Source organism: Coturnix japonica, chromosome 8, assembly GCF_054131305.1.
Source record: "Coturnix japonica strain WE chromosome 8, WE-NBRP24, whole genome shotgun sequence".
In the NCBI taxonomy this organism is placed as follows: domain Eukaryota; kingdom Metazoa; phylum Chordata; class Aves; order Galliformes; family Phasianidae; genus Coturnix; species Coturnix japonica.
The window spans coordinates 23087900-23113319 of record NC_140670.1 but is presented as its reverse complement, the minus strand read 5'-3'; the positions used below and the strand labels follow the sequence as shown (position 1 = coordinate 23113319).

The 25420-nt window shown below is 45.0% G+C and overlaps 1 protein-coding gene across 3 annotated transcripts; it reads left to right on the top strand.

The window, feature by feature from the left end:
* Nucleotides 1-1813: 1813 nt before the first annotated feature.
* ITPRIP (inositol 1,4,5-trisphosphate receptor interacting protein) lies at nt 1814-21647 on the top strand. Of its 3 annotated transcripts, none has more exons than XM_015867223.3 (3): nt 1814-2134; nt 6373-6477; nt 16198-21647. In XM_015867223.3, the coding sequence occupies exon 3, from the start codon at nt 16214-16216 to the stop codon at nt 17861-17863; it is 1650 nt and encodes a 549-aa protein (XP_015722709.2). In that variant the 5' UTR covers nt 1814-2134; nt 6373-6477; nt 16198-16213; the 3' UTR covers nt 17864-21647. The 3 variants fall into 3 exon arrangements, with proteins under 3 accessions (XP_015722709.2, XP_015722710.2, XP_015722712.2); XM_015867224.3 differs by lacking the exon at nt 1814-2134 and adding an exon at nt 2168-2307 and having other exon boundaries at nt 16198-21556; XM_015867226.3 differs by lacking the exon at nt 1814-2134 and adding an exon at nt 3933-4097 and having other exon boundaries at nt 16198-21556.
* Nucleotides 21648-25420: the final 3773 nt, after the last annotated feature.

Here is a 25420-nt window from a genome sequence, read left to right as displayed (position 1 = left end):
TATCAAATAAATTACTACCTTCAGCAAGATAATGATCTTCAGTCCTCTGTGGTGCAACAATATTCAAACAATGAATCACGTACTGGAGCTGGAGTTGTCAAGAGATGTGATCCCAACTTTCCAGTCTCTTCCAAACTGCTGAGTTGCATTTAAAAAAAAAAAAAAAGTCAAATTAATACACCTTGGTTTGACTTTCCTATTTACACACCTAATGCTACCATCATCTTACATCACCTTAGAAACAGAAAGGGGATCCTGAATGGGATGATGAACATGTAACATCATCTGTTGAGATACACAATACTGTAATGCAATGGAAAGCACAGCAACAACAGCAGAAAAGTCAAGTCCCAGGCTACAGCAAGGAAGGATACACTCAATACATCAACCTTAGACACAGAAACAAAAGGGGGGGGGAGGGGGGGGAAGCTGATTACCCAAGAAAGGCCTCGAGTACACAAGGATCTCTAGCAAAACACCCTCCCTTAAATGAGGTCTGGGAAGGGTCAGATCCTGGTTCCACCCCTTCCAGTCACTAAGGGGAATTACTTGCACCTGTTGCTTGCACCTGCAGTCCCCTGGGTTGACTTTGCCCTCCCACCAGCACCCAATCAGTTCTTCAAGCTGTGACAGCATTTCTGCTACAAGATGTGAGTCTTTCTTTTTGAAAAGTGTTCAAATCTTTTCTCTGGGTGCATTGCTTGTCTGTTGTAGCCCAGGAAAATTTAGATGAATGTAAATCACAGCTCCTTAACCTTTAGCGATTTGTATTGTTTAACGTGTGTTGTGTATGTATACGTGTGCACACGTGTGGTCAGAATTGCTAATTACTACCTTATCAGGCTTTCTGCAGGTGGTATTTAATAGATGTTTTCTTTTGGCTTAGGTGATGGATACTTGCAATCTTGGAGTAGGATCTGCTTTCTCTCCTGCTGCTGCATAGTTCCCAGGGGAAACAAATGCTGCTCTGAGACAGGCCAAGTCCTGCAGCAAAAATGGGGAGATGCCACGCTGCTCCTGTGAGAGATGACTTTCTTACGCTATAGCATAACAGGAAAGGAATGTGCTAACAATTTGCTAGCCAGGTTGCTAACAAACCTGAATGAATTTGATTCAGGCACTGAAGAAACCATACCCATCCACACACATTTACGAACATAAACCCTCTGAATAACATTAGAACTGTTCATTAATTATGCAAGGACTTCAGGAAACTCAAAGAGACCAACATAACAGCCTGTTACAACTTACAAAGCAGCTGCCTTCGGTGCAAAGCTGTGCCTTGTATTTGATACTGTAGAGGCAACAGTGACTCCCACTGCGTGCAGTCCCTCTGCCAACTGAACTCAGATCAAGGCAGCAGCACAAGAGAACAAGTAACATCCATCCCAGTGTAAGAGTCACTGCAACGCTGTGGGAAAAGGAAGGGTATAGTAAAGTTCCCACCACTCAGGCAGGTATTACTAAGCTGTTGCTCAAGTCTGTTTCCCTTGGGCTGTGATAGGAGTTGAGCAAACTTGCTGGGTCTGTAAGGAGCCATTTAAGCACAGCAGTGCTTTAGCACGGTAACACTGTAAACCACCTTTTTTAACATCTGTGACGGTGGCCTTTCTCTGTTGTAGGCTCAGTGAAGGGGGCTGTGCCCCAGCTCCCCACCCGTCTAAGGCAGCACCTCGGGCAGACAGATGCACGATGTGCCAGCTTTGAGCCGTGCCAACAGCACAGTGGCTCCGGGATCCCCTCGTTCCGCTCCGTCAGAGCCGGTAGGAGCGAGGTCGCTGCTCCGCACTCTCAGCGCAACCACCAGGAGGTCACAATACATCCGAGAAGCAAAATGAGCGCATTTCCTTTTTGTCCCCGGTGCCCTCTGCGCAAAACCATCCGGGAAGCTGATTTGGGAGCTGGCGGGGAGTTCGGGGGGCAAACTGCGGCGTGCGGGAGGACGGCGCGGCTCCTGGGGCTGGCGGGGCTGCCTTGAATGAGGGGAAGGAGGAAAAAAAAAAAAAAGAGAGAGAGAAAGAAAACCCGTTCTGGGAAGTCTGGGCGGGTCTCCCTGCATCTCAGCGCACCTCAGCGAGCGGGGAACGGCAGCGGGACACGGTGGGGGCTGCCCGGCACGAGTCGGCGCGCTGCGGTGAGTGTGCGGGGCTGGGGGCAGCGGGCCCGGGGCTGGGAGCCGGAGGGGGAAGCGAAGGAAACGGTGCTGCTCTGCACAGGAAGGGCGTCTTGCCCTTGTTGGTTTGGGGAGAAAAGCCGTTGAAAGAAGAGTGGCGTGTTGGTGGGGTTTCTTCCGTGTTTCTTCGTGGGGTAAGTCGCTTGCTGATAGTGCTCGCAGTGCTCGCCCTGCGGGCATCAGGAAGAATCAGGTCCCCGGGGCAGGTTTTCCCCAGGATGCGATCGATGTAGCAGCCCGGCTACCCGGGCAGGAGCAGCGGCCGGCGGTGCTGGGGCTGCCTGCAGCAGGGCAGGGCTGTGGAACAGAGACCCCACGGCCACCTCTGTCTGGTTGTACCTACAGAAGTGGGACGTCATGCCGTGATGGTCTCTGGAGTGATCAGTAGGTGCAAGATGCAGCACTGCACTTCGTGTGACATGGCTTGTGAGTGGTTCATCGTGTTAGAAAACTTTTCTGCCTTTCCTCTGAGGTTCCACATCCCTCTCCTATGGGCACGGAGAGATGGAGCAATGTTCTGTCTGAGTTGCTGTTCCTGCATACAGGTATTTCTTTTGAAGATGGTCGGTTGGTATTTGCAGCTCTATGGGAGCAGGTCAGGACTGGGGTACTAGAAGTCCTGGGTGGTAGAACTGATTCAAAGAGCCATAGCTTTTGTAGCTTCTACATCTTTAGCTTGCAGTGACAGAAGCAACCTGCCACAGGATGGAGGGTAATGACTTGAAGTTGCACCAGGCGTGGTTCAGTTTGGATATTATGAAATTTTCTTCTCAGAGGGTGGTGAGGTGCAGGCACAGACTGCCCAGAGTCACCATCCATCACAAAAAACAGAGAGATGCAGCACTGAGGGACACGGTTAGTGAGTGCAGTGGGAGTGGGTCAGTAGTTGAGTTAAATGGTCTTCCGAGATCTTTTCCAACCTTGATAATTCTGTAATGCTATGGAGCAGTTCTCTTAGGAGCTGCCATGTTAAAATCTTCAGAAAAGTAGGCTGTGTTGCTATTGGAGTCTGTTACATGGCCAAAGATGTGCACCAGCATTGTCTTTAAGAGAGTATTTCTGTTAACATGGTTTTAATGAGTGTATAGGCCCTAAACCATACCCAGTGCATCTCCTTTGGGTGCAGCTCTTTGGTGTGAACTGCCAAGCAAGGACTGGGCAGGGAGTGATGGGACAGGATTACAAAAGCATTGCTGCTTTTGCGAGGCTTTGAGTTTGCTTTGGTGGAGATAATAATGTTCTTTTACAGCTCTGACTGAAGTTACTCAGTTTACCTTCATAGACATCTAGTTTAAAAACCTAGTGCTCCCAGTTCTCCTTAATACATTTGAAAGGGTTTTTTTTTTTGGTCCTTGGGGAAAAGCAGAGAATGAAAATCAGGCATGGAAACTGGAAAGCCTTGTTTTCAGCACAATAGATGCTTCATACTGCTCCCATGTGAGAAAAATATGTTAAGTGTGATTGCCACAGTAGTAGTAAGAGGTCAGAGAGACAATGTCAGTAGTAATGAAGCTCTGAGGACTCAGCTCCCTGTTGTATTTGCTGCATGACTGGGGTGTGCACATACCAGCATTTGGTGTTTGCACCAGCAGTGTGCACAAGGGAAGCTGGGTACCTGTGTCTGCCCAGGGAGGCGTCCTTGTTTTTGTAGAGCTACCAACAGCAGCCCCTCCCTGCCTAACTGTCTTCCTCTTTTTGTTGCTTGGAGCATTACAATATATGAACTAAAAACTGTTTTTTCCCCTTCCGTACAAGTCAGACTGAAGAAGTCTGGTCAGAACCAGAGGAGTTTGCTCTTCCTGAGTGATTGCTTCAGGCCAAGTGACAGACAGTAACTCTGAACTCTGTGTCATGCTCTCATTTCATGCTGTGTTGGTTCTCTCCATGACAGTAAGGGCTCCTGTGTGCCTCTGCAGTCTCTGAGGTATGTCTGTGCTTGCAACCCTCCTTACGTGGCAGTGAGTAAGAGAGAGAGGATATCTGACCCATGGACACTGATGTTCAGCATGCTGATCTAACTCCTTTCTGAGTTTGTTTTTTATGCAAAAACTATGGTTTTCATGAGGACGTTTTTAGTCAGGCTTCTGCAATAGGCTGCTGGTTGAATGTTGGTTCAGTATCTTGGGGCTTGCCTGCAAAGAAGTTCATATTGTGGCGTACTTTTTTCCCCCAATAAGTTGTCAGTTCCCTGAGTACAAAGAGTATATCAGCAAAAAGGGTGGTTTAATTTTCAAGCTTTATTGCTCCTTCCTTCCACAACTGCATCCTTCCTTAAACAAGATTTCTCATGTCAGAATTCAAGCTAAATTCATCCCCTGTTAACAAGGTGAACATTCAGAAAAGTATTGCTCTGAGAAGCACTGATAAAGTCTGTGAACTACATAAGCAGTAAGATAAGTCATCCTGCTGTCCCGTGCTGTTCTGTCCTGCATTCCTTGCTCCATAGAATTGCAATTGCAATCCATAGCAATAGTGCAATGGAGAAAAGAGCTGTGGAGGGGAAAAAAAAAAAAAAAAAAAAGCTTAGATCCCCTTTAAAGTAGGCTGTTGGGTGGGCCAGCTTCTTCTCTCCCAAGTGCTTTTATAATCCACTTATGCTGAGAAAAAGCAGCTTTGCTGCCAGAGCATGTACTTTCCATCCTGACACATAATTGCTGGGTGGGGGAGAGAGGTAGAGGCTGGCTGTGCAGTTGGAGGCAGGGAGGGAGCTTGGCCAGGAGTGCCATCTGCCCAGCCATGAAATCCAGGTTTAGCAAGGATGCTCAGCTGTGTAAGCAAAGTCTTCTGCCCATTCACCCCTCAGTGTTAGGAAGAAGAAAGGAGGCAGGTAGCCAAAGATCTGAGTAGGCTGAGGGAAGGAGAGCCAGCCCAGCAGTGCAGTTATGGCAGGGTTCTTTTTTTAGCTTGTTTTGGTTTCCACACGTGTGGGTCATGCAAGGCTGGCTGAGCTAGTCTTGAATGTGAGAGCCTTGGAGCTGGGCTCTCTGGCCCGTTAGCATCGTTTTCCTGCTCTTCTTCCTGTCCAGCAGCACTGCGCTCCTCAGCTTTTTCCGTCCCAGCAGAATTCCTTGCTGTACCCAACTGGCTTTGAGCCACCACTGGACCAGGCTTTGTGGGCCCCAAGGGCTAACAAACAGCCACTGCAATATTACAGTGTGGATCCAGCTCTTCTGGGGTTGGATTGCCTGGCTCAGAAGCCTCAGTAGTGTTGTGGTGGAGAGGCACAGGAAGTCAGGGCTGAGCCTGTTTGTCCAATTTGACCTAAGAGTTCAAAGATGGAAATGGAGAAGTGAGACTGTAGATGATCTGCTCAGACCAGGTACGTGGGAGGAGGGAGAGTTGATCAACCCTGACCCAAGAGCTGCCAACGTGAAGCAATTTGGGACAGCAAGGGTGCATCAGCTCAACACTAACCCCCCAAGGTCCCAACTCCAAAGCTCAGTCTGCAGGCAAGATGCTGCTTTCATCAGGTTTGGATCAGAGTTTGATGTGGCTGTGATGGCAGCTGGGCAGGAGGGAGGTGCTGCCTGTTCCCTTGCTGTCTGCACACAGCTGGGTGACCTCAGCTTGTTGTACCAATCGACCACTTCTGCTCAAGGACTTTGCTTTGTTTCCTGTTGCATCTAAAATTTCATAGATTCTCTCTCCTCCCAAAATGTGGTAGTTTATCTTGTGGTTCTGCGCTGTGTATCTTCCTGCACGCCCTCAGACTGTTTCCTGCACCTTCTCCTTCATTTTCTGTTTCTCACATTAGCTCTCTGAGCCCAGCTCCCCTAGCAAGTATTTCTACCTCACAGGCTGCTTAAAGGAGCTGGATGACTTTTCTGATACAAACCAATCCCAGACAGAGCTGTCCCAGCCCTTACACTTAACGCAGCTGCTAATTCAACCCTAATCCATTTTAAAGGAGAGAGCTGGTCGGTGAGGATGGAGCTGGAGGAGGGAGGTTCTCGTCTGCCCATGTGTCTGCAAGCTGACAGACCCACAGTGCCATTCTCGTCCCTTCTCATGGGAGGAATTTTAACTCTTTTCTGATCGCTTCAAAGCTGATTAATTCAGATCTCGAGTTTCTCTAATCATTTTACTGGGTAAAGAGGGGGGAGTTAACTAAATTAGGGATTGATTAAAATAGTTATTAGCTGTGTTATGTACCCATCTTCTGTCTGAACTTCCTCATTCATTCTCTTTGTGTTTTGCAGACTTCCTGGCTGTGCTTCAGCAGTGAATGACTGAACAGTGTTCTCTGCATTGTGGTGATCATAGTAATGTGAGGTTTAACGAGCACCTGCAAAATCGTGTAGCAGGTAAGTGCTCCAGGGGTCATTCTTCTTTCCAGCATTCACATAATTTGGGAGAGTCTCTTGATGGGTTCTTGCTAGGGGATCTTGCAGGAGAAATGCTGTAAGGGGAGTGGTGTGGTTCATGTTTAGTAAACTGTGTGTTGTTCCCAGCAGTAAAGGTCAGACAAAGACAACGTGATGTAGCACTACTGAGTAGGTTTCATTGGTAAATAGCTTTAGTTTGGAAATTCAGTGTTAGGAAGCTCTCACTTCTGGCATTCAGTGTAAAATTCCTCTTATCTGGCTGTTTGGTACTGTAGGTGTCTAGTCAGAGGGAAGGCGGGCAGGAACTAAGAGGTACAAGCTTTGCTGTCAGCTGCCACGCAGGAGAAATTGACAAAAATACTTTAACTATACGGGGAGAACTGTAGATCCCCTCCCTATTGCAAGTGTCAAAGCTGGGGAGAAAGGCCTGGAGGTGCCTCCTGATGGTCAGGGGTGACAGACATCAGAGACAGCCGTATTGAAGAGAAACAGCAGCTTTTACAAGGCAGCAGTGCACAGTTCCACTGGTCCAGACTATGTTTGTATGAAAATCTCTGAGAAACCCGCAGAATGCAGAACTGCCCAGTGAAACCCAGAAGTCTGGTGGTACCACACTGCAAGTGTGACTTGAGATAGAGTGGTGGGAAAGCAGGGAACAGAGCTGGTGACACAGGCAGACACCAGAACAGCAGTTCTGGCTGCCGCAATGTCCTGCTGCAGCTCTGAGTACCTGTTACTTCACGTACTCCATGTGATTTAATTTCTTTTCTTATTTATTCTGGAGTTGTGTCTGTTCCCTTTTTCCCATCTCTGTTCAGACAGCTGCTCTGCTCTAGGAAAGCTCAGCTCTCAGTGTTCCCTGGCTGGCTTCTTGAACCAGCCTGGATCAAAGCTGTGAGAGCTGGCTCATTGCCACTGCCTGTGTGTAAATGAGTTTTTTTGTCTCTTTTTCTTTTCCCTCCACCACATCTCATTATTATTCCTCTTCCTAAGGCAGGTTTTTCTGGCTGATCCAGCATGTTATTTATATCAGCGATATGTGCTCCAGGGCAGAGATGCTTTTTCAGCATTTACATGGCAAATATCTGATGCACCCCACTGCCATGAATGTGGCTTGGAAAAACCAAGCATGGTATTGGCAAGGATGAAAGCCACTGAGGCCAACTGTTGCAGAATTTAAGCCCTGTTAGACATGGTCTCTGATTCATATGGTTACTTCAGTTGCCTGGCAAAAGAAAATGTTCTGTTCCTTCATTTTCAAAACCAGAGGAAAGAGCATACAGAGAATGTGCTGTTGTCAGAGTAGGAAAGTGATATATTAATTCTAAAGAGTCAGTTGAGCCACCTGTGTGACTATTGGGTACATCTTTGTTTGGGTTCACCCAAGGGGTGGTGAGTGCCATCAGCTGAAAAGACACGGTCTGCTGCCAAAAGCAAATGAAAACAATGAAACTCAACTTCAGAGCGCCTTGCTGTCAGTTCTGAATTGCAGAGGATTTGGCAGTGCTCAGGGAAAACATGATGGTGAGTGGGAGCAAAAAGTTCCCACACTGTCTTCAGGAAGAGAAGTAACTCCCTAAGACAAGATAGCATCTGTATGTGCCAGAACCCATGCAGGGCCTACACCTTCCTTTACCTTCCTTTGGAGAATGCACACACAGTGATAAGGAGGAATTCCTACAGATACAGGTAGTTAAGCCCTAGTCTAGACTGTCTTGTGATGCGGAAATGAAGATTTGCTGGAAGCTTTTCAGAGCAAAGCAGACTTGCCAAAAACCATGCAAGCAGTGTAGGTGATGACTGTAGGCAGGAGAGACTGTATTGCTTCTTCAGAACTCTTTTATCTCTATTTTTCTATCCCTAAGCTCTTGGAGAATGTTGATAAATACTAGAGGTGGAGCTAAGGAGATGCTCTCAAGCATAAACTGAGACGCTTAATCCGCATGATGCAGACACATGTTTGTGTTTATATCTGGATTCAAAATACTTAGCTCCTAAATCATTTCCCCCTCGAATGCTCAGGTACCTGACTGCCTCTGGTTTAAGATGAGACTTAAATTTCTAACTGTCTCTGGAGATTTAGTAACAAAATATCTCAGGACTGCTGAAAATGTAAGAAAGAGCACTTGGATTTTCTGCATTGCAGCCAGTCTTAAGCTGCGGATGGCAAGCCACTGGTGGTAACTGGAGAAGACTTTTATCTTCTCCGAGGCTAGGAGAGGCAAGGATTGATATACATCTCTGTATTTTGGGTAGCTGTAATCAATCAGCTGATCCTCCCTTACCATGACCCACCATGGCCTAAGTTACTTGGCAATACAGGTAACTTAAGGATATAGAGCTCTGCTACAGTCCTACCTGGATAGCTAGCTCTGCTCAAATTAAGCATCAAGGCCACACACCTTTGCAGCCAAATACAAAAGTCAGTATGAAGGTGCTTGTTGAGCCAAAGCTGCTTGATGCTGTTGGAATGAGCACAGGTTATAATCTCAAGTTCTGAAGGAGTTACGAGAGGAAATGTCAACTGAAAAAGACGTATCTGCATAGTAAGTCATCCCCAGCACGTTTTCTTAGCTCAGCCCCATGTTTGCTGTTAGTCCTAGATGCTTTCAGTCTCCCATGCAGGGCTGGAAGCTCTTTGCTCCAAAGCTAAATTCTGCTTCAGCAGAGGGGATTTTTGTGCCCATGATAAGAGGCCCAGCAGTTATGACTCACAGTTCCCATTACATTACAAGCCAGCCTTTAAGTGTGCAGAGAGCCAGCCCCTTGGCTTTCAAACAAAGTATTCCTTTGTTGTGCTTATGTTATAAAGGAAGCAAGCATCTGTGTTCACCCCACACATCCCAAATGAAAACCACGTGGCCCTCACATGTGTGTTTGGTACTTTTGCTAACAGCACTGCATGTTACATCACTCTTAACCCCATTAAATCTTTCCAGAGTTTTTCTTCCCAGCAGTCACTTTACAAACTGTTCAGGGAAGGAAAAAACTGAAAGGTCTTTAGTTGGTGAGTAGAGGGGACTGAGCAAAAAAGCATGTGAAAATTATTACATACAGTTGCATGTAGCAATAGTCTGGTCTCTGAGTCACTCCCTTGGGTGGAAACAGCTCTGAGGTAGTGGAAACATGGTACAAAGGTGGGATGATTTGTTTTCTTATAAGGGTTTATTTTTCTCTTCTGGATGTTTTTGTTTTTTATTGATTCAAACTGTTTTGAAAAGCAGGGATAGCTAGCAGTGCTCTGCAGCCAACATATTTGTGTGTGTACGTGTCTCTTGGCAGTTTTTAGGTTTATGACTAGCAAGCCAAGAATGAGCTTATTGATTCCCAGAGTATTTGTGTTGTTTCTGCTGTTCATTTCTAGAGCCGCTGTGTAATGTAGTTAGAGGGCCTGATTCTTCCTGCAAATGCAGACCTTCTGCTTCTGCTTCTGCTTAGACTGGGGGGTTATCCTACGGGAAGCAGAGGAAGCAGTTGTGAGAGTAGCAAGTTTCCTAGTGAGAACAGAGGAAGCCTTGCAGTTAAAGTGCTCTTTATTCCTCTTTTTTTCCACTTTTTTTTTTTTTTTTGAGGAAAAGCTTCCTAATGGCAAAGTTAATGAATGACTGGAAGACATGCAAGAGGCTCCTCAGCCTTCCCAAGTGCAAGTTGGGCACTCCTCTGCTTGAAGTGGTGCTAGCAAAGTCACTGCTTGCTTGGAGCTTTGTAGATCCTTCCTGTGCAGCCCATAATGTGTCTACTGGTCTTGAGGCCAGTACAGGCCACACAGTAGTGTCTGCCTCCAGAGCAATGTCAGTGCTGCTCATGTGCTTATCCACTTCAGATCTCCCCATCTTTGGGAAGGGAGGGTTCCCTAGTCCTGTACACAGGATGAGCATCAGCATTTCCTTGGAAATAACTGATCTGTTGACCTCACAGGAAAATATTGCTTCCGAATGTCCACAGCAGACCTGTTGGGCAGGATGTCCGACTGGAGCTGTGCAACTGACCCCGTTGGCACCACAACAGGCCTGGGACAGGATGTTCACGGATGTTGAGAAAGCTGATGTTCTCAATCAAGCAGCAAAACAATGGTTATTGGACAAGTGGCCTTGTCCAACTGCTGTCCTGTGGCCTCACAGCTAACCTGGTGTGGGGCTTCCTAAACATGTTTGGGAAGGCAGTCACGTTGTCATACGTATCTTGTGCAGTCCTGAGCAGGCCAGCTGGCTAGGTCTGCTTTTAGATGTGGTTATGGTCTCGCCATCCAGACCTCTGTATCTCATGCACTGGTGTATTCAGTCATTTCCACAGGTTGCTTTAGTAGAGAGGCAAAGACAAAACCTATCCCCAGTAGTCCACGCTTTCAACCAGCTGTGAAGGTAACTCATTTCATGAATGTTCTGCACACCTCTCATAAGCTTAATCTATAGAGGGTGAAACAACAGCACAGTTTTGTGCTGCTCAAACTCTGTATTGCTTTTTGTGGCTGCTGTTTTTTTGTGGCTGGGCTGCATGTGCTGCAGGTGACTGCATGCTCCAGAGAAGGGAAGGCAGGAGCCTTTGCCAGTGCTCCATCTGAAATTGGGCTTTGCTGGCTGCTGCCAAAGCAATGTGTAGAAGCTCACAATGGAGTAGAAAGTGGAGTATCTCCATTGCTGTATACTTGTCTGGAGATGTTTTCTCATGGCAGCGGTGGAATCTGGGCGGACAGAAATCAGCTGAAGATTCCTGTCTGAACCCCTAAAGCTCTTGCTGTCTATGTCAGGAGCCATCCCCACATGAAAACTAGACATGATTAATACTTATGCAGCCAAATAGGAAATGTAGACTGGTGCGATTTGCCCTTGGTCACCTTCAGGCTTTGTTTCATTGTGTTGGCTTCTTTGTGTTTGCCTCAGCTGCGGGGCTGCTCCAATGCCCCCCCCAAGGGTTGCCTTGCCAGCCACACTTGGCTGACTCCAGTGGACCTGGAAACTCTTGTTTCAAGATAAAATGCTTGGGTGTGATGCCTCCCAGGAGTAACTCTGCTGGCAGTGTCCATCCCATCAGGTAACCTTCAGGCCCCCCAACAAATGCAGTGCTGGCATAAGGAGGCCTCACTTGATTCTAATCTGAAATCCATCACCAGAATGGCAATCAGCTTCTGCCCACCCCAGAAAATGCTTCTTCAGTAAAAATGGTCTCAAGATCTAGGCAGGTTTGACTGAAGTCCTGTCAATATTAATTCCTCAGTTCTTGGGAAAGCACAGATCAAAGCTGAAGAGCACCGTGTTGACATGAAAGCATCCAGATGATGACTGCAGTTGCCCCATCTTTCCCAGGAGCTGGGAAAGAGACTAAAACTTAAATTACTTCTGCCTCTTCTGAATTTGGAGGAGGGTCTTTAGGGAGAAGTTTGTCATCAGACTACAAGGGTATTGATGTACTCTCTGTTATTGAATATGTACAAATAAAATCACACCCTGAATCACTTTTTTATTGTTGATATTCTTAGCACAAAACAGGCAAAATTTGAGCAACAAATTCTCTGCAGCTAATGGCAAAGACCATTCTAATACATTTACCATTGTACTGCCCTCTCTAGAAATACCTTTGCCCTTTTCCATGGATATTGACTCAGCATATGTCTATCCCTAAAGCTTTATCTGTAAGCTGGAAGAAAAACTGCCTTTGCTATCTGTCCTGAGTCAGCAAAGGACTTTTGATTGCGCTGTAAATATTGATAGGAAGATGATAGAAAAACAGCAGCGTCAGGGTGAGGTTGACTAATTAAAGTGTATCTTTCCAAGTTTTTGCCAGGAAAAATAATACTGACATGCATCTCTACAATTTCCATTTCTCTTTCAATTTTTGTGCTTCTTACAGTTCAGAGCTTGAAGTCCTCAAGTAGCAAGTCCTTGAAGTAAAAGGAAACTTGATTTCTCTCTGCAGCTGCCAAGTATATACCTGCAGAGTCAGCAGTGTTTGCAAACTGGAGAAGAATATACTGTATCACAAAGGGCTTTCAGCAAACTTAATTCTGGAATGTTTTTTAAACTGAAGATGTTCATTTTTGTCTTGACTAGGTCTTTGTACACAAGCATTTCCAGGACAGAAGGCAACTTGTTTTCTGTTGCAGCAGGGAGGGAATCGTGGAGCTCCCAGAAGCTCAGCAATGAGGGAATACGGCTGGGCAGGCCTGAAATTTGTTTCTTTCCAGCAAGAAAGTGCAAGTGTAGGTTGGTGGCTGTTTTGCCTCTTTCTCTCTCTCGTCAAAAAATGCAGCAGAGTCCTTTGTAGACCTTGAGGACCTTGTAAAAAATTCTGTTTGTTTCCCTGAAAACTCTGGTTTCAAAAACTTGTCACCTTTTGAAAGAGAAAGCTCCTATCCAGGTGTAGTTACTATCACTTTTTCAAATAGCTGCTTTTCTTGCTGCCTACCAAAGTGAAACACAATGTGGAGCCACCTATTCACTGCCTTTTGTGTCAGCCAAATTGCAGGAAGTAACTGAGTATGTCATAAATGACATCTCAGCCTATTTCACTGCATTACTGAACCACATTCAGTACCCTGACTTGGGTTTTTCTAATTTAAGAATCAAAGCTTCAGCTTACTCCTATCTCCTTTATTGCCTAACACCAGCCAGAGCATGCTTTGCTTCCCATGATTGAAAATTTAAGGGGAAAATAACTCTGTGGGAGAAGCTTTTGGGGAAAGAAAGGAGCTGAAATATTCTCCATGTCTTCAGCAAAGATGGCAGTTCCCTTTTGCCTTCCCTCTTAGGCCTCCCTGCATCATTCAGGACCTGTTGTGGGGCTGGTTGTGATGCTGTAGCAAAGAGGCTCCTTCAGGCTTGGAAGGATGAGGTGTGACTTGCCCAGGAGCAGAGAAGGGAGAGCCACATGTGCTCCTGGGGAAGACTTTGAACATGCAACTTGCTGTTGGATGGTGTTAATGGTTGTTTTCAATGACAACAGAACTATCAGCTGTTTTTATCTTCCTGAGTCCTCATTCCCACCTGGAGCAGGGATGGTACCTGCCCCCTCATTTCTCATGCCCATTCAGAGATGTCACTAACCTTAGCATTCACCGAGTGCCAGTCATTGATGCAGTGAGTGCCAAAAATGTCCAGGAGAAAACAAATCATTCTGGGGTTGGCGGTGGGTTCGGAGGGATCTTTGGAGCTCTGTGACTATGGCAAGAGAGAGTGCAACAGGTTGTGAGATGTAAGCCTGTTGCTGTGTATAGACATTGATTGTATTTTGAATGGAAAAAAGAATGGTGTGCCCAGAAAATTGAAAAAGGTTGAAGCCTGCTTTGGGAACTTGCCTTCTTAAAACCTCATGAATATTTTTATTTTGTTTTTCATGCATGAAATGTCGCTAAATTTGATGTGTAGATGAAACAATGGTGTTTCTTTTTGTTAGTCCTCAGCTTGGAAACATTTGCACTCCCTCCCTCTTCCCCACACAAAACTGTCTCAGTCAGAGCAGACATAAATATTTTTATCAAGCTTAAATTGCTTGGACTGAAGTTGAAAGCAAGTGAAGAGAACAGCTTTTGTTATATGGGGAAGACTGGACTGCCTTGGCAGGCAGTGCTACTGGTTTCACCTGTATAAATTAGTCTTCCCATGTTAGCCAGGAAAGCTGTCTCTGATGAGACGTGGGAATGCTCTGCCTGTGCCACCCTTGGAGCTGACAAGGGCAGGTTCCACTGACCTTGGCCACTGAGCATCATTAACCTTCTGCCCAAACTGGATTTCATGTTAGCCTTCATTTTCCAGTGTAAACTGCTACAGCAGTAAAAGGGCAGCTACAGCAGTAAAAGGTTGTGATCAGAACTTCCTCAGTTTTAAGGCTGAAAACAGATGTCTCTTGCAAATTCATGCTAACCTGAAGATGTTCTCATTTCCAGTTTTCACCCTGATTTGCCTCCAGATGTTGATGCCTGTGCAGCTTACTGGGGAATGAAGTCACACACGTGCTTCCTAGTCTAGTCCTACAAAATCAGCAGGGGTATCCTAGAGTTTTCAGTGCAATCTAAAATGAATTCAGTTGAGCTGGCTAGCACTGGGCTGGAGAACTGCTGGCCTGGTTCAATCTGCTTTGGAATAGGTAGCCTCTGGAAGCAGTGTGGCCATGTTCAGCTGAGCACGAGAGAGTTTTAAAGGGTACAGGAACATGAAGAGGAAGCCAGCTTCTTCCAGCTGCATGCACTTGAGAAGTATTATAGCAGCATAAAACACCTAAACAGGGTTGGGGCAAGGCAAAGAAGCAATGTTGCCCTGGTCAAGACTGCTGCAATGGCCCCTTACTTCTGGGCATGTTATTTTTAGGCTTGGAAAGCTCACATAGCCTGCAAGAGCTTAGCACTAAGAAAAGGATCTCACCAGGGCTTCCTGCCCTGCCCCGACAAACCGATAAAGCCTTTTGCAATGCAGGGTGAGCCTGGTTTATTTTTAAAATGTGACCAGGCATGGAGCTCACAGAATAACTGGAACATCCAGCTTTGGGCATCAGTTCAGCTTTAATTCACTGCCTGATGATTTGAAGAGTTAATATAAATGTAAAAGGGACAAGAAAGGCCAGCAAACCATCTTCAATGCAAAGTCTATGTAAGGGCGTGCATCTGTGTATGTACAGAGGATCTAAAAAAAGGATTGTTAGTAAATGTTCCACTGGGAGGGGCACTTTGCGTTATCCTGAGCACCGTGTGAATTTTCTTTCTGCTTGGACAATGGTACTCAATCCAGTTCCTTTGCCTTGTTATTTGAGTCCCAGCCCTCTTATAAGCAAAGATAATCACATGCCAAAGAATACAGTTCCTATGCATAGTGAGTGCTCACATTATGGGTGCTGAGATTTCTGCCACTCGGACCTGAAGTTTGTTATGCACTAACAATAACAAAGCCCACTGGAATAGAGCTGAGTTTGTTGCATGCTCTGTGAGGACATGAATGAGACTGTCATAGATGTTCTCCTCCTTGCCCAGAGTCTGGGAAAGCAGGATTAATAGTGATTAATAGTAAACAACAAAAGTAAACAACCTGATGCTTTTAAAACCACCAGGTTAAAGGAAATCCTTTCCAGTTTAAAAATGTTTTTCCAGGAACCACAGTCATGAGGCATTTTGGGGGCTGGGAGGATTTGCCACAAGCTGATCCTGATTCTGTTTGTAGAATTTGCTTGGAAGCACAAAACCATGCTGGCTTGTTCCCACCCAGGTGCACACAGCCAGAAGTGGTCGTGAAGATTGCTCTGACTCAGCTGTCTGCGTGAGTCCCCAGATGTGATTCATGTGGAAGGTAGCCAGAATAGTCTGCCTATGCCATTGCCACAGCTGCCTTACTTCAACTCTAGCCTTATGGTGAGGGCAAGTAGTAATCATCTCCAGCCCTGGTGTTTTTTTCATGTCTGGGGAGGTCCTACTGCTACAGTACCACAGCAGATTTGCAGTGGGTTGACAGTATCAACTGGCTTCATTGTTGGGTTTTTCAAAGCTGATATAATGAGAAGGATCCTTTCATCCTTACCATCCACAGATAAAGTATGATAAAACCTCTTTGAGAAGCTTAGTTTCTAACCCGTAGAAACAGGAATGGGCTTAGGAATTCAAGCACTTTGTGTAGAGCTAGAATGGATGCTGTATATTTTATTCAAGTGGAGATTTTAAAATTTTTCTTCCTGAGAGAATATACTCTGAATCGTGCATCGTTCTGCCTTTTTTTCTTTCAGTAAAACTGAAACTGCCATGCCCATGGGAATCTTCCGAGTGTGCCTAGTGGTGATTACAGCTATTGTCAACCACCCACTCCTCTTCCCTAAAGAGAATGGCACTGTCCTCGAGAATACAGAAGAAATCATCCAGAAGATGAAGGAGCGGGAGGAGATCCTTCGGCTAGAGAAGCTGCGCTTAGAACAGGAAATTGAAAGTCAGGAAGCTGCACAGAAGGTTCTGGAAAAAGCAGCAAAAGTAGTGGAAGATGTCAAAGAGGATAAGGTCCAATGGGATATGTGGACTGCTCTTTCCATGGTTATCTTCCTATTGATCGAGCTCTGGAGGCAGGATTTCCAGGAGGGGAATTGGCAGGACACAGGGGCAGATGAGGATGACATAGCTGTCCTGGGGAAAGCATTTAAAGGGGTGGCATTCCCTGATAAGGCCATCTTAGCCAGCTTCTATGAGAAGCGCATCCTGGGTACCACTGGAGACATGGCCAGGATGCGGGAGATGGTGGAAGGCTTTGCAGATGACCTGTTGGAGGCCTTGAGGAGTGTTTGTAACCGGGATGCTGACATGGAAGTGGAGGACTGCATGGGTGTGGGGAGCATGTATGAGAATTGGAGAGTACGTAAACCTTTTGTCTGCGATCTGATAGTGCCTTTTGCACCCCCAGAGCCGTATTGTTTCCGGTCCCAGATATGGTGCTCTGGTGACTCTTTTCCCCCAGATGAACAAGGTTACGGCACTATCAAGGTATGCAGGGCAGATGAGGATGAGACAGGTTGCATCTGTGACAAGACTAAACTAGGAGAAGATATGCTGTGCCTCCTCCATAGCCAAGGCAACACTACCAGACTCAGCAGTGAAATGGAAGACCTCCTGTGCTTCAAAAATACACAATATCTCGATGCTGACCAAGTCATGAAGTGGTTCCAGATTGCAGTCACCAAGGCCTGGAACAAAATTTCCCACAAGTATGAATTTGACCTGTCTTTTAGCCTCTTGGACTCCCCAGGAGCCCTGAAGATAAAATTTAGATCAGGGAAATCAATTGCCTTCAACCTCACCCCTGTGGTGCAGTACGAGAACTCTGATGTTTACTTCATCTCTCATTTCCCTCGGAACTGCCTGGCAGCAGACGTCCCCTCCAGCACTCACTGGTTTCTTACCTTTGCAGTGTATGAGAGGAGGTTCATCCAGATGGTCTCCAAAATGCTGCCTGCCAATGCCTGCCATGTCAGCTGCCTTCAGATCCTCACCTTCCTCCATGGGAAGCAGTGCAGCCTCACAGGTCCAAGTGGGCTCACCAACTACCACCTGAAGACAGTGTTGCTGCATCTGCTGCAGACGCGTCCAAGTCAGGACTGGGCCCCAGAGAAGTTGGAGGCCCGTCTGCAGGACATGCTGAAATTCTTGGAGAAATGTTTGCATGAAAAGAAACTCTACCACTTCTTCATTGGCAATGGGAAGGTACCAGCAGAGCTGGGCTTCCCCATCATATTCCAGAGGGCTGAGCCTCTCAACCTTTTCCGTCCCTTTGTTTTACACAGGGCTGTTTACAAAAAGACAATTGACACATTCCATGAGATGCTCAGGAACACATCTGCACTGATAAATGAGTACATGGTGCACATTCCCCATGTACACACCAATGGGATCCAAAAGGAATCTGTTTAACCAAAGCCAGCAGGAAAACACTCATTCCTCTAAGCACAAATCCAGAGTGCAGCTTTCCAAAGCCTTACGGAGACAACTGACTTTGCCAGCGCAGCTTGTTGTCTGCAGCTGAAGCATGTCTGTGTCATGGTTTCTGCAGTAAGGAAGAAGGGATGGGGGGAGAATAGAGAGAAACTTGGAAGAGATGGTGTAAAAGTAAGTTTCTGCTCCACAGTTGGGCTGGCAGGGTTTTATGCAGCTAAGAATATATTTTTCTGTTGTGCCTCAGTCATGCTACAGCGGTGATGACCAATGAACATGACTAATTTATTCTGGTGCCTTCAAAATGGTGGCGGTCTGCTTGCAGACAGGACAGCAGGAGCTCTGAGACCTATGGGAGGTGCAACATGAGCTTCAGCTGGGAAGGAGAGTCACTGAGATCACGCACAATTCCAGACTGGATGGAGATCTTTAAATCCAACACAGCTCTTTAATTGAAAGGGAACGGTGGGTTTAAAAAGTGCATTTTGATAGGACTTACAGCACTAATTTCAACAGTCCTGTCCATCAAAACCACTCCTGTGCTCCAAACACTTTTTTTCCCTGGGAAGAGTATAACAGAGCAGTCAGCAAGATCAGTGTCTTGAGACCATTTCATTTGTGTTTTCCATTTTCTTCATAGTAGCACAATGAGTGGATTTTATTCTTGGCCATTTTCCACGGATGAATGGCCAGGAGCCTTATTTAGGTCATATAAGAAAGAAATGCTGTTATTGGGTTCTGGCTTTTTGGTTTATTTGTTTGCTTTCCTTATCTCCAGGCAGCAAGTCTGAAAACTAGCAAAGAGAGAAATGACTGCTGCAGGGTTTGCAGGAAACTCCTCAAAATTATTCTGTAATAAGCCCACTCTTAGGAGCCTGATACCAGGAGGGAACTCAATATCCAGATGAGAGAGCATAGCCTTCTCAGCATGGTTTTAGTGAGGCCATGACAGCAAGATGGCTCTGAATTAGGAGGAGAGTTGCAGGAGATGCACACACAGCAGAGCATGGCATTGCTATCTCTGCAGCTGACATGGTGTGTCATTCCTTTCTGCTGCCAGGTACCTGAGTAGAAGCTACCTGTTTGACTCATTATCAGGTCTCCTCAATGCATCTCAAGGCTGCTGCTTTGCAGATGTTTACTCTTGGGAACCACAGGTAGCAAACTATAAGTGTCCTCTCTTCCTTTTTCCTTTTACAAACCATTTCTCCACATCCTCCTTGTCTGCTTATGTCTGTCCCCCCACCACTGAGGGACATTTTCTACACCAAAGCAAAGCAAACTGCAACACCCATTTCCACAGCTGGTTCACAAGAAAGCACTGGTGGGGACAGGGAGTTCTTGGCTCAAACTACAGTTTTCCTTGGCTTTTGTCATCACAGCTATGGGATACTCAAGTCATATTTCTGAGTTGATAAAGGAGTAGGAAGCAAAAGAGGAGAGAAGAGGCTGGTTGCTACTGCCAGTAGGAAAGTTTCAGATCGCCAGTGCCTGGGGGACTGCCAGGGCTGGCAGTGCAACAGGACAGGACTAATTGCTAACACTGAGTGCTGGAGGCCACTGGCTTTCATCAGTTAAGTAAGTCTTCACTAGTGGAAAACAGAGTAGGAGCAATTACAGGGGACGGGACAAACAGGTAGTGACAAGCAGAGGTGTGTGGCCGGGGGAGAGGGTGGGTGGGTGAATACTGGAGCCTTGAGGCTCCTTTTAGAAGCCACAGAAGTTGTTTGCAAACCCAAGCAATCTGCTGCTTCTGTCTGCTATGTTAACTGTGCAGTACCAGTAGTAGATCCAGCTTTGCCTGGGATGCCTGCAGGGAGGTCATGCTCAAGTAGTTGTGGTCTGAGTTGCTTCTAAAATTGTCCCTAACTGAGTGAGAGAGAAATGAGTATTTCTATGTCATTTCCTGTCAGGCATCTAAATTTAGCCTGTCCAAAGAACAGAAACAAATTTGTGACCTTGGTCTCTGAGGAAATGACACACAAGGTTGAAAAATAGATTTTATGTAAGGTTGAGCAGGGGAAAGTTGAGGAGAAAAGTCTATTTTACAGGATAATCAAATTTCTCTCTTAAAATGGAGGAACAAAGCTGTGTAACACCAGCTGCACAGGCATGCAAACAGGCCAAATCTGGCCTTTACACACCTCAGAGCATTGCTGCTTAGACTCGCCTAAACTGATAAGTGCACTGAATCTTTCGTCCTTCATTTTCTGCATGTGTGTGCATGTTTGCTTCTAAACTCTATCTCACCCTGAAGTGTTCCCATGGGGTTTGCTTGAACCCGGGCTGGAGATGAACAGAGGTATTTATTGATTTGACTCCCCTGGAAGCAAATCGCTGGGCACAATTTGCCTATGCATATGCAATATGCTCATTTTGCCCTGAGCATCTTTTACAAGATTTGGTCTGTGCATTCAGTCAAGGAAATAAGCTATGCTACAGTAAGCCTCAGGGCAGAGGTCTTCACCAGCCATATATCTATACTAGATATATCAGCCATATATATATACTAGAGTTAGATACTTGTTCCAGCTGGGTTGATGTGGGCAAACAATGTTTCTCTTGAACACATCTGTGCTGTGCCACGTGGTGAAGAACATAATTTCGTGGCCTGCCTCATTTCTCCTGTATTAAATCTATTGCATACCAGGTACAAGGCCTTTCAGTAAAAGGCCAAATTCAAATTTCATTAAAGAGGTTTATAAGACAGTTCAGCTCCATCAGCTGTCAGCCAGTAAAGTGTCCTAAGATCTTTTAGTGCCACCCACATTTAGTGCAGCCTTGACTGACATCTTGCTGGGCATCCATAAGGAAGCAGCTTTAAAGGGAGAGGGTGGAGGTGAGGTTTTGTGATTTTAAGTGAGAAACTTTCTTTTAAAACAGTGTACAACACAAGTAATGAGTGCACATCACTAGCAATACCCTGATCTCTGTGAGAGATCCTAGAATAAACTGCCCTTCCCAGACCTCTTTCTTGTTTCTCAGTGCTGTTCTTGCTATTTGCTGACCAGAAGAATTATGCAACTGAATTCCTTAGTGCCTCTACTGGTTTCCAACCACTCCCTCCACCCTCAACTTGTGGTTTTAATACTTTATTATAGGTTTGTCAAAGCAAAGGAATTAGTAGCATCTTGATAGCAACCACTGATGTATAACATAGCCTCAGGAGACATTCACCTTTAGAAGTATCTTGGTCTAAATTATTGTTGCTGTTCAGGAGGTGAATGTCCTCTAAGGGGAGCTGTTAGTTCACTCTTTATTACGTGCCAACCACAGAACATGACTTTCTCCTTCTCTGGTTTGCTCTGTATACATGTCTTATAGGGCTATAAAGACAGATTTCAGCAAAGGAATCCAAAACTTATTGGTCATTCAAGTAAAAGGATTTGGTGTTTGTCCACCATATGTTTTTAATGTAAAGCCTTTGCAATGTTTTTTCAGTGGTGAAAAAATGAGAATTTACTCAATTTTAACAGCTTAGCTGCTGGTCACTGAGTTCTTCTCATGGGGTTCTATGTGATAAATGGCTTTATTTATTTCCTGTCTTTTTTGTAGGATTTTTGTTCTGGGGTGTAGTTCAGAAGTAAAATTGTAGTATGAATAACCATCTTGGCAATGCAGATGAGATGGGTAACAATAAATTCTTCCTTGATTCACGATGCTGTATTCAAACTGCTGCTTTTACAGCAGGACACTGTTGAATTTGTATAGATCTTCTCTTGCAGCCTTATTTATAATAAAGGAAGTCTTGTACAAATTCTAAGTAAGTGTGGCCTGTTTTATTTCTAGTTTCCCTACCCTCACTGTTTAAGCAGCTGAGAGCATGTAAAACATCTGACTCCTGCAGTGATTTTAAGAATTCTTTACAGAATAAAGACTAAAATCCTGATGAAGTTTTTGAGAGTTGTAGATCCACCGCAGGAAAAGGAGCACAAAACTATCTTCAAATCTACCATTAGGCCCCTAGTCACTTACAGTCTTGGTCCAACCACATTTAAGGAGTCAGAATTAAATAGGTCTGTGTTCTGCTCCTTTGCAGAAGTACCATAAAACTTAAAATGTCATTGGATTTCTAATCTAACATTCAGGATAAAACACAGTGCAATACAGGCCCAACAGGTACATCTGGGCTGAGCTGATCTCAGTAAACCATACTGTTAACAGCCTGCCTCATCTGTCACTTTACCTCCCGAGGTGCATCAAGGGAAGAATTCATTGTATTGCTCCTACCTCTCAGTCGTGCTGTCTAGGCCTGTGCTGGGAACCAAGCTGCACACAAATCCACAGAGAGACAGTACTTAACTTGCTAACATCTTCCAGATCTCCTCCCTGTCATCTTGCACCAGGCAGGGCAGAGTAGCCTTGGAACAATTCTTGTGCCTGTAAGCACAAATCCATTACAGCCTTATCTGGCTGCCGTTGCACAGGCACTCCCATGGGGCCGATGTATTCTGCACTGTCATTGTGATATTCCTGGTGATTCAGTTCACCTCTGGGGCCATGGGTGTTATTACATCATATCAGTAATACAAAGCTCCAGTAAAGCAAAGCTACTGCATGCAAAGATAATGAAAACTAAGGTGTGTCCACATGCACACCCCACAGTGACTTTCTCCTGCCTGAGTCACACCTGGAATAGCTTTGAAGGGAAAGTTTTGATCCAGAGCATGGACACACTAGCACAACACAGACAAGATATAAAAAGCCTACAAAGAGGAACTGAGAGGCATCAAGCCTGTGAGTTTGATATAACCTGAGCTATTTTCTTACAAGAACTAGCTGATTAATCTCCCTGCTTTAGCAATTATGAGTAGAGGAGACAGACTGTACTTTTGAACCTCAACAGATATGGAAAAGGTCTGTGGTGCATGTACAGGAAGCAACAGTCACATTACAGCTTGTGAATAGGCCCAGACTGTACTCTTGCAGAGAGCTTCCTTCTGATGATGAAGTGACAGTAGGAAAGGCACAAAAGCATCATTTGAGAAAATAGGACCATACACAGAGAACGACACAAAGGACAGTACTGAGCCATATTACCACATAGTTGGTTTTCATCAGTTCCTCAGGTGGCCCCAAGCAGACAGCTTTGTAATCCTTTTTCCCCAGCAGTCTTATGCCTTTGCTGGTGCAACCACATAAGTGAGTTGTGTAAGTGGCTTGCAGTTTACAGGAAGCACCATATCCTCTCTATTCAGCTTGAAGCTGTTCAGAGCTGCTTTTCTGGGCTCCATTTTCCCTGGAGAGATGGCTTTTTCCATCAGTGTTGCCAGTGTTCTAAGAAACAAACCTGTAGCATTCTGTCTCAGACTGTGGTCTTCGCATCATGAGATGGCTGTGAACAGTGCAGTAAATGTTCTGTACCTCAGTCCCTAAATACAAGCTGCTTTTTAACATACTCCTCAACTCAGATACAACAGTACTGCTCACTGCTAAGTAGCATTCACATTCCACCAGAGGCACAGCTAAATCTCACTGACAAATTTTTTAATCCCTTTTTTAAGCAAATCAGCAAAATTTGCTTTAGGAGAAAAAAAAGTCCGAGTAACATCACGCAGCATTAATTATTTACTCAGCTAAAAAAACCTAATGTCATCACTGCTGGCTTTGGACCAGCAGCAGAACGCACTCCTTCTAATATATTATAGGAACTGGGAATGATTTAATAAAGTGGCATCTGTTCTCATGACTGTAAAGAGACTGAATTTTCATCAGCCCTTCCAAGTGAAATCACTGTCCAAGGAACTGAGTGATGAAAAAGATAGAAAAGAAATTAAAAACAAAACCAAAACCAGAATAATAGTAGAGAAAGGAGAGAAGAAGAGAAACAGGCAGCTCTCAAATCTTAACAACACGGGAACATTACAAATGCCATGACAGTGGAAAATCGGGGAGAGCAGGTCCAGAGATGTACTAATGTGCCAACACATGCCTAGCGCATGCTCTCATACACAGCCAAGCACTTCTGATGAGCATGACAGCTATTGCAGCTATTGAATGAGGCATGACAAGAAACAGCCATTTCCTTTTCTCTTAATTTTTCTTCCCTTTTTCCCCCTCCCCCATTTATGAACTTTTCCTTTAAACTTGTGCTGAGAGCAATTATGTTTGGTGGCACAAGGAATGATAAAAAAAACCACACAGTTGTTTTGAAAAACAGAAGTACCACCAACAACCTTCAAGAGCAAACTATGAAGTAGGAGTTGAGTAAATACATTACTTGCCATACAAACTGATACAAAGAAGATTTGAAGGGGAGATCTAATCAAAGGGCAGAGCTATCAGTCTGCTTAATCATTTATTCACTGGCTTCATCTTCTTCCTCTGTTGACCAAAACTGACAATATGCTTTTTCTTCTTGGACTGTTTAAAGTACTAAATTCTATTCTTTACACCCATACACAGTGAAAGGAGAGAGCCAGTCCATTTCACATAACCTTTTTCTTTCCTTTGCAGGCTATGTCCAAGCGTTGCATATTCATTACTACATCAAAAACACTTTGCCTGAGGTCTGTATTTCCTGATGTGCTGTAATGGGTTCAGGACCCCAGCTGTCTGCCAGGAGATTTAGAGCACTGATATTTAATAGTAAATTATAAGGTAGAATAATTCATTTTACATTTTCTTGCTGAAGTAGCATATTTATAATGGTATACTCTAGAGCCACTAAACAAAGATGAGGAGAACACATCGTTTCTGTTTGCACAATACAGTCTCCTGGTTACTGTGGCCAACCCTTAGCCACTTATATATATGGATGCCAGGCTCTGTTCTTAACCCATCGATGGATCTCACTTAAGTCACATCTCCCACTATCTCTCAATAATACAGTGGAGCAAACTGCAGTATATTCCCAGCATGTTTATGGAAGCCAATTTTCAGCACACTTTACTATATTCACTAACTAAAGATTTGACAAGCTTTAAATAAAAGCAGAGCAACTAACAATACCAAGATATTCTGTAGTTAGCAATTCTTTAAAGTTTGCTGCTGAAATTTCACCATACCATTTTGGGGAAAATAGCTTCAAGCTCAAACCCTGCTATCATCTGATAAACCAGCTTATAGACCCATGGTCCAACACCTCACAGCTTTATGATTCCTCTGAGTTCACTAACGACAACTGACTGTACACACAGCTTCAGATCAGGACTAGGAAACTTTTAAAGCCTATCAGCATTCTGGAAGGAAATGGCAGATTAACTTGTTTTTCTCCTAGTAACAGCAGATGTGTTTAAAAGCCACAGGTAAAAACAAGTACAAAACCTGCACAGCGAATTAAAACTACCAAGAGTGCAAACAACCTCGTCCAATAGCTGCAAACTCACATGCTGTGTAGACCAGTAGGAAGCACATTTATTAGAGGAGCTCCTGCTGGTTCTTCAAATCCATCTTTCGTCTCTGCTTTCCTACTTGAGTTACACAATCACGCACCTCCTCAGAGTTACTATGTGGGAAGGCATGATACAAAAAGGAAAAAAGAATCACAGAGTGGCCTGGGACCATAAGGACCATATTGTTTCAACTCCCCTGCTA

What these genes read in the sequence shown, in the direction of transcription:
- ITPRIP (XM_015867223.3), top strand. Translation starts at nt 16,214, where the DNA reads ATGCCCATGGGAATCTTCCGAGTGTGCCTAGTGGTGATTACAGCTATT.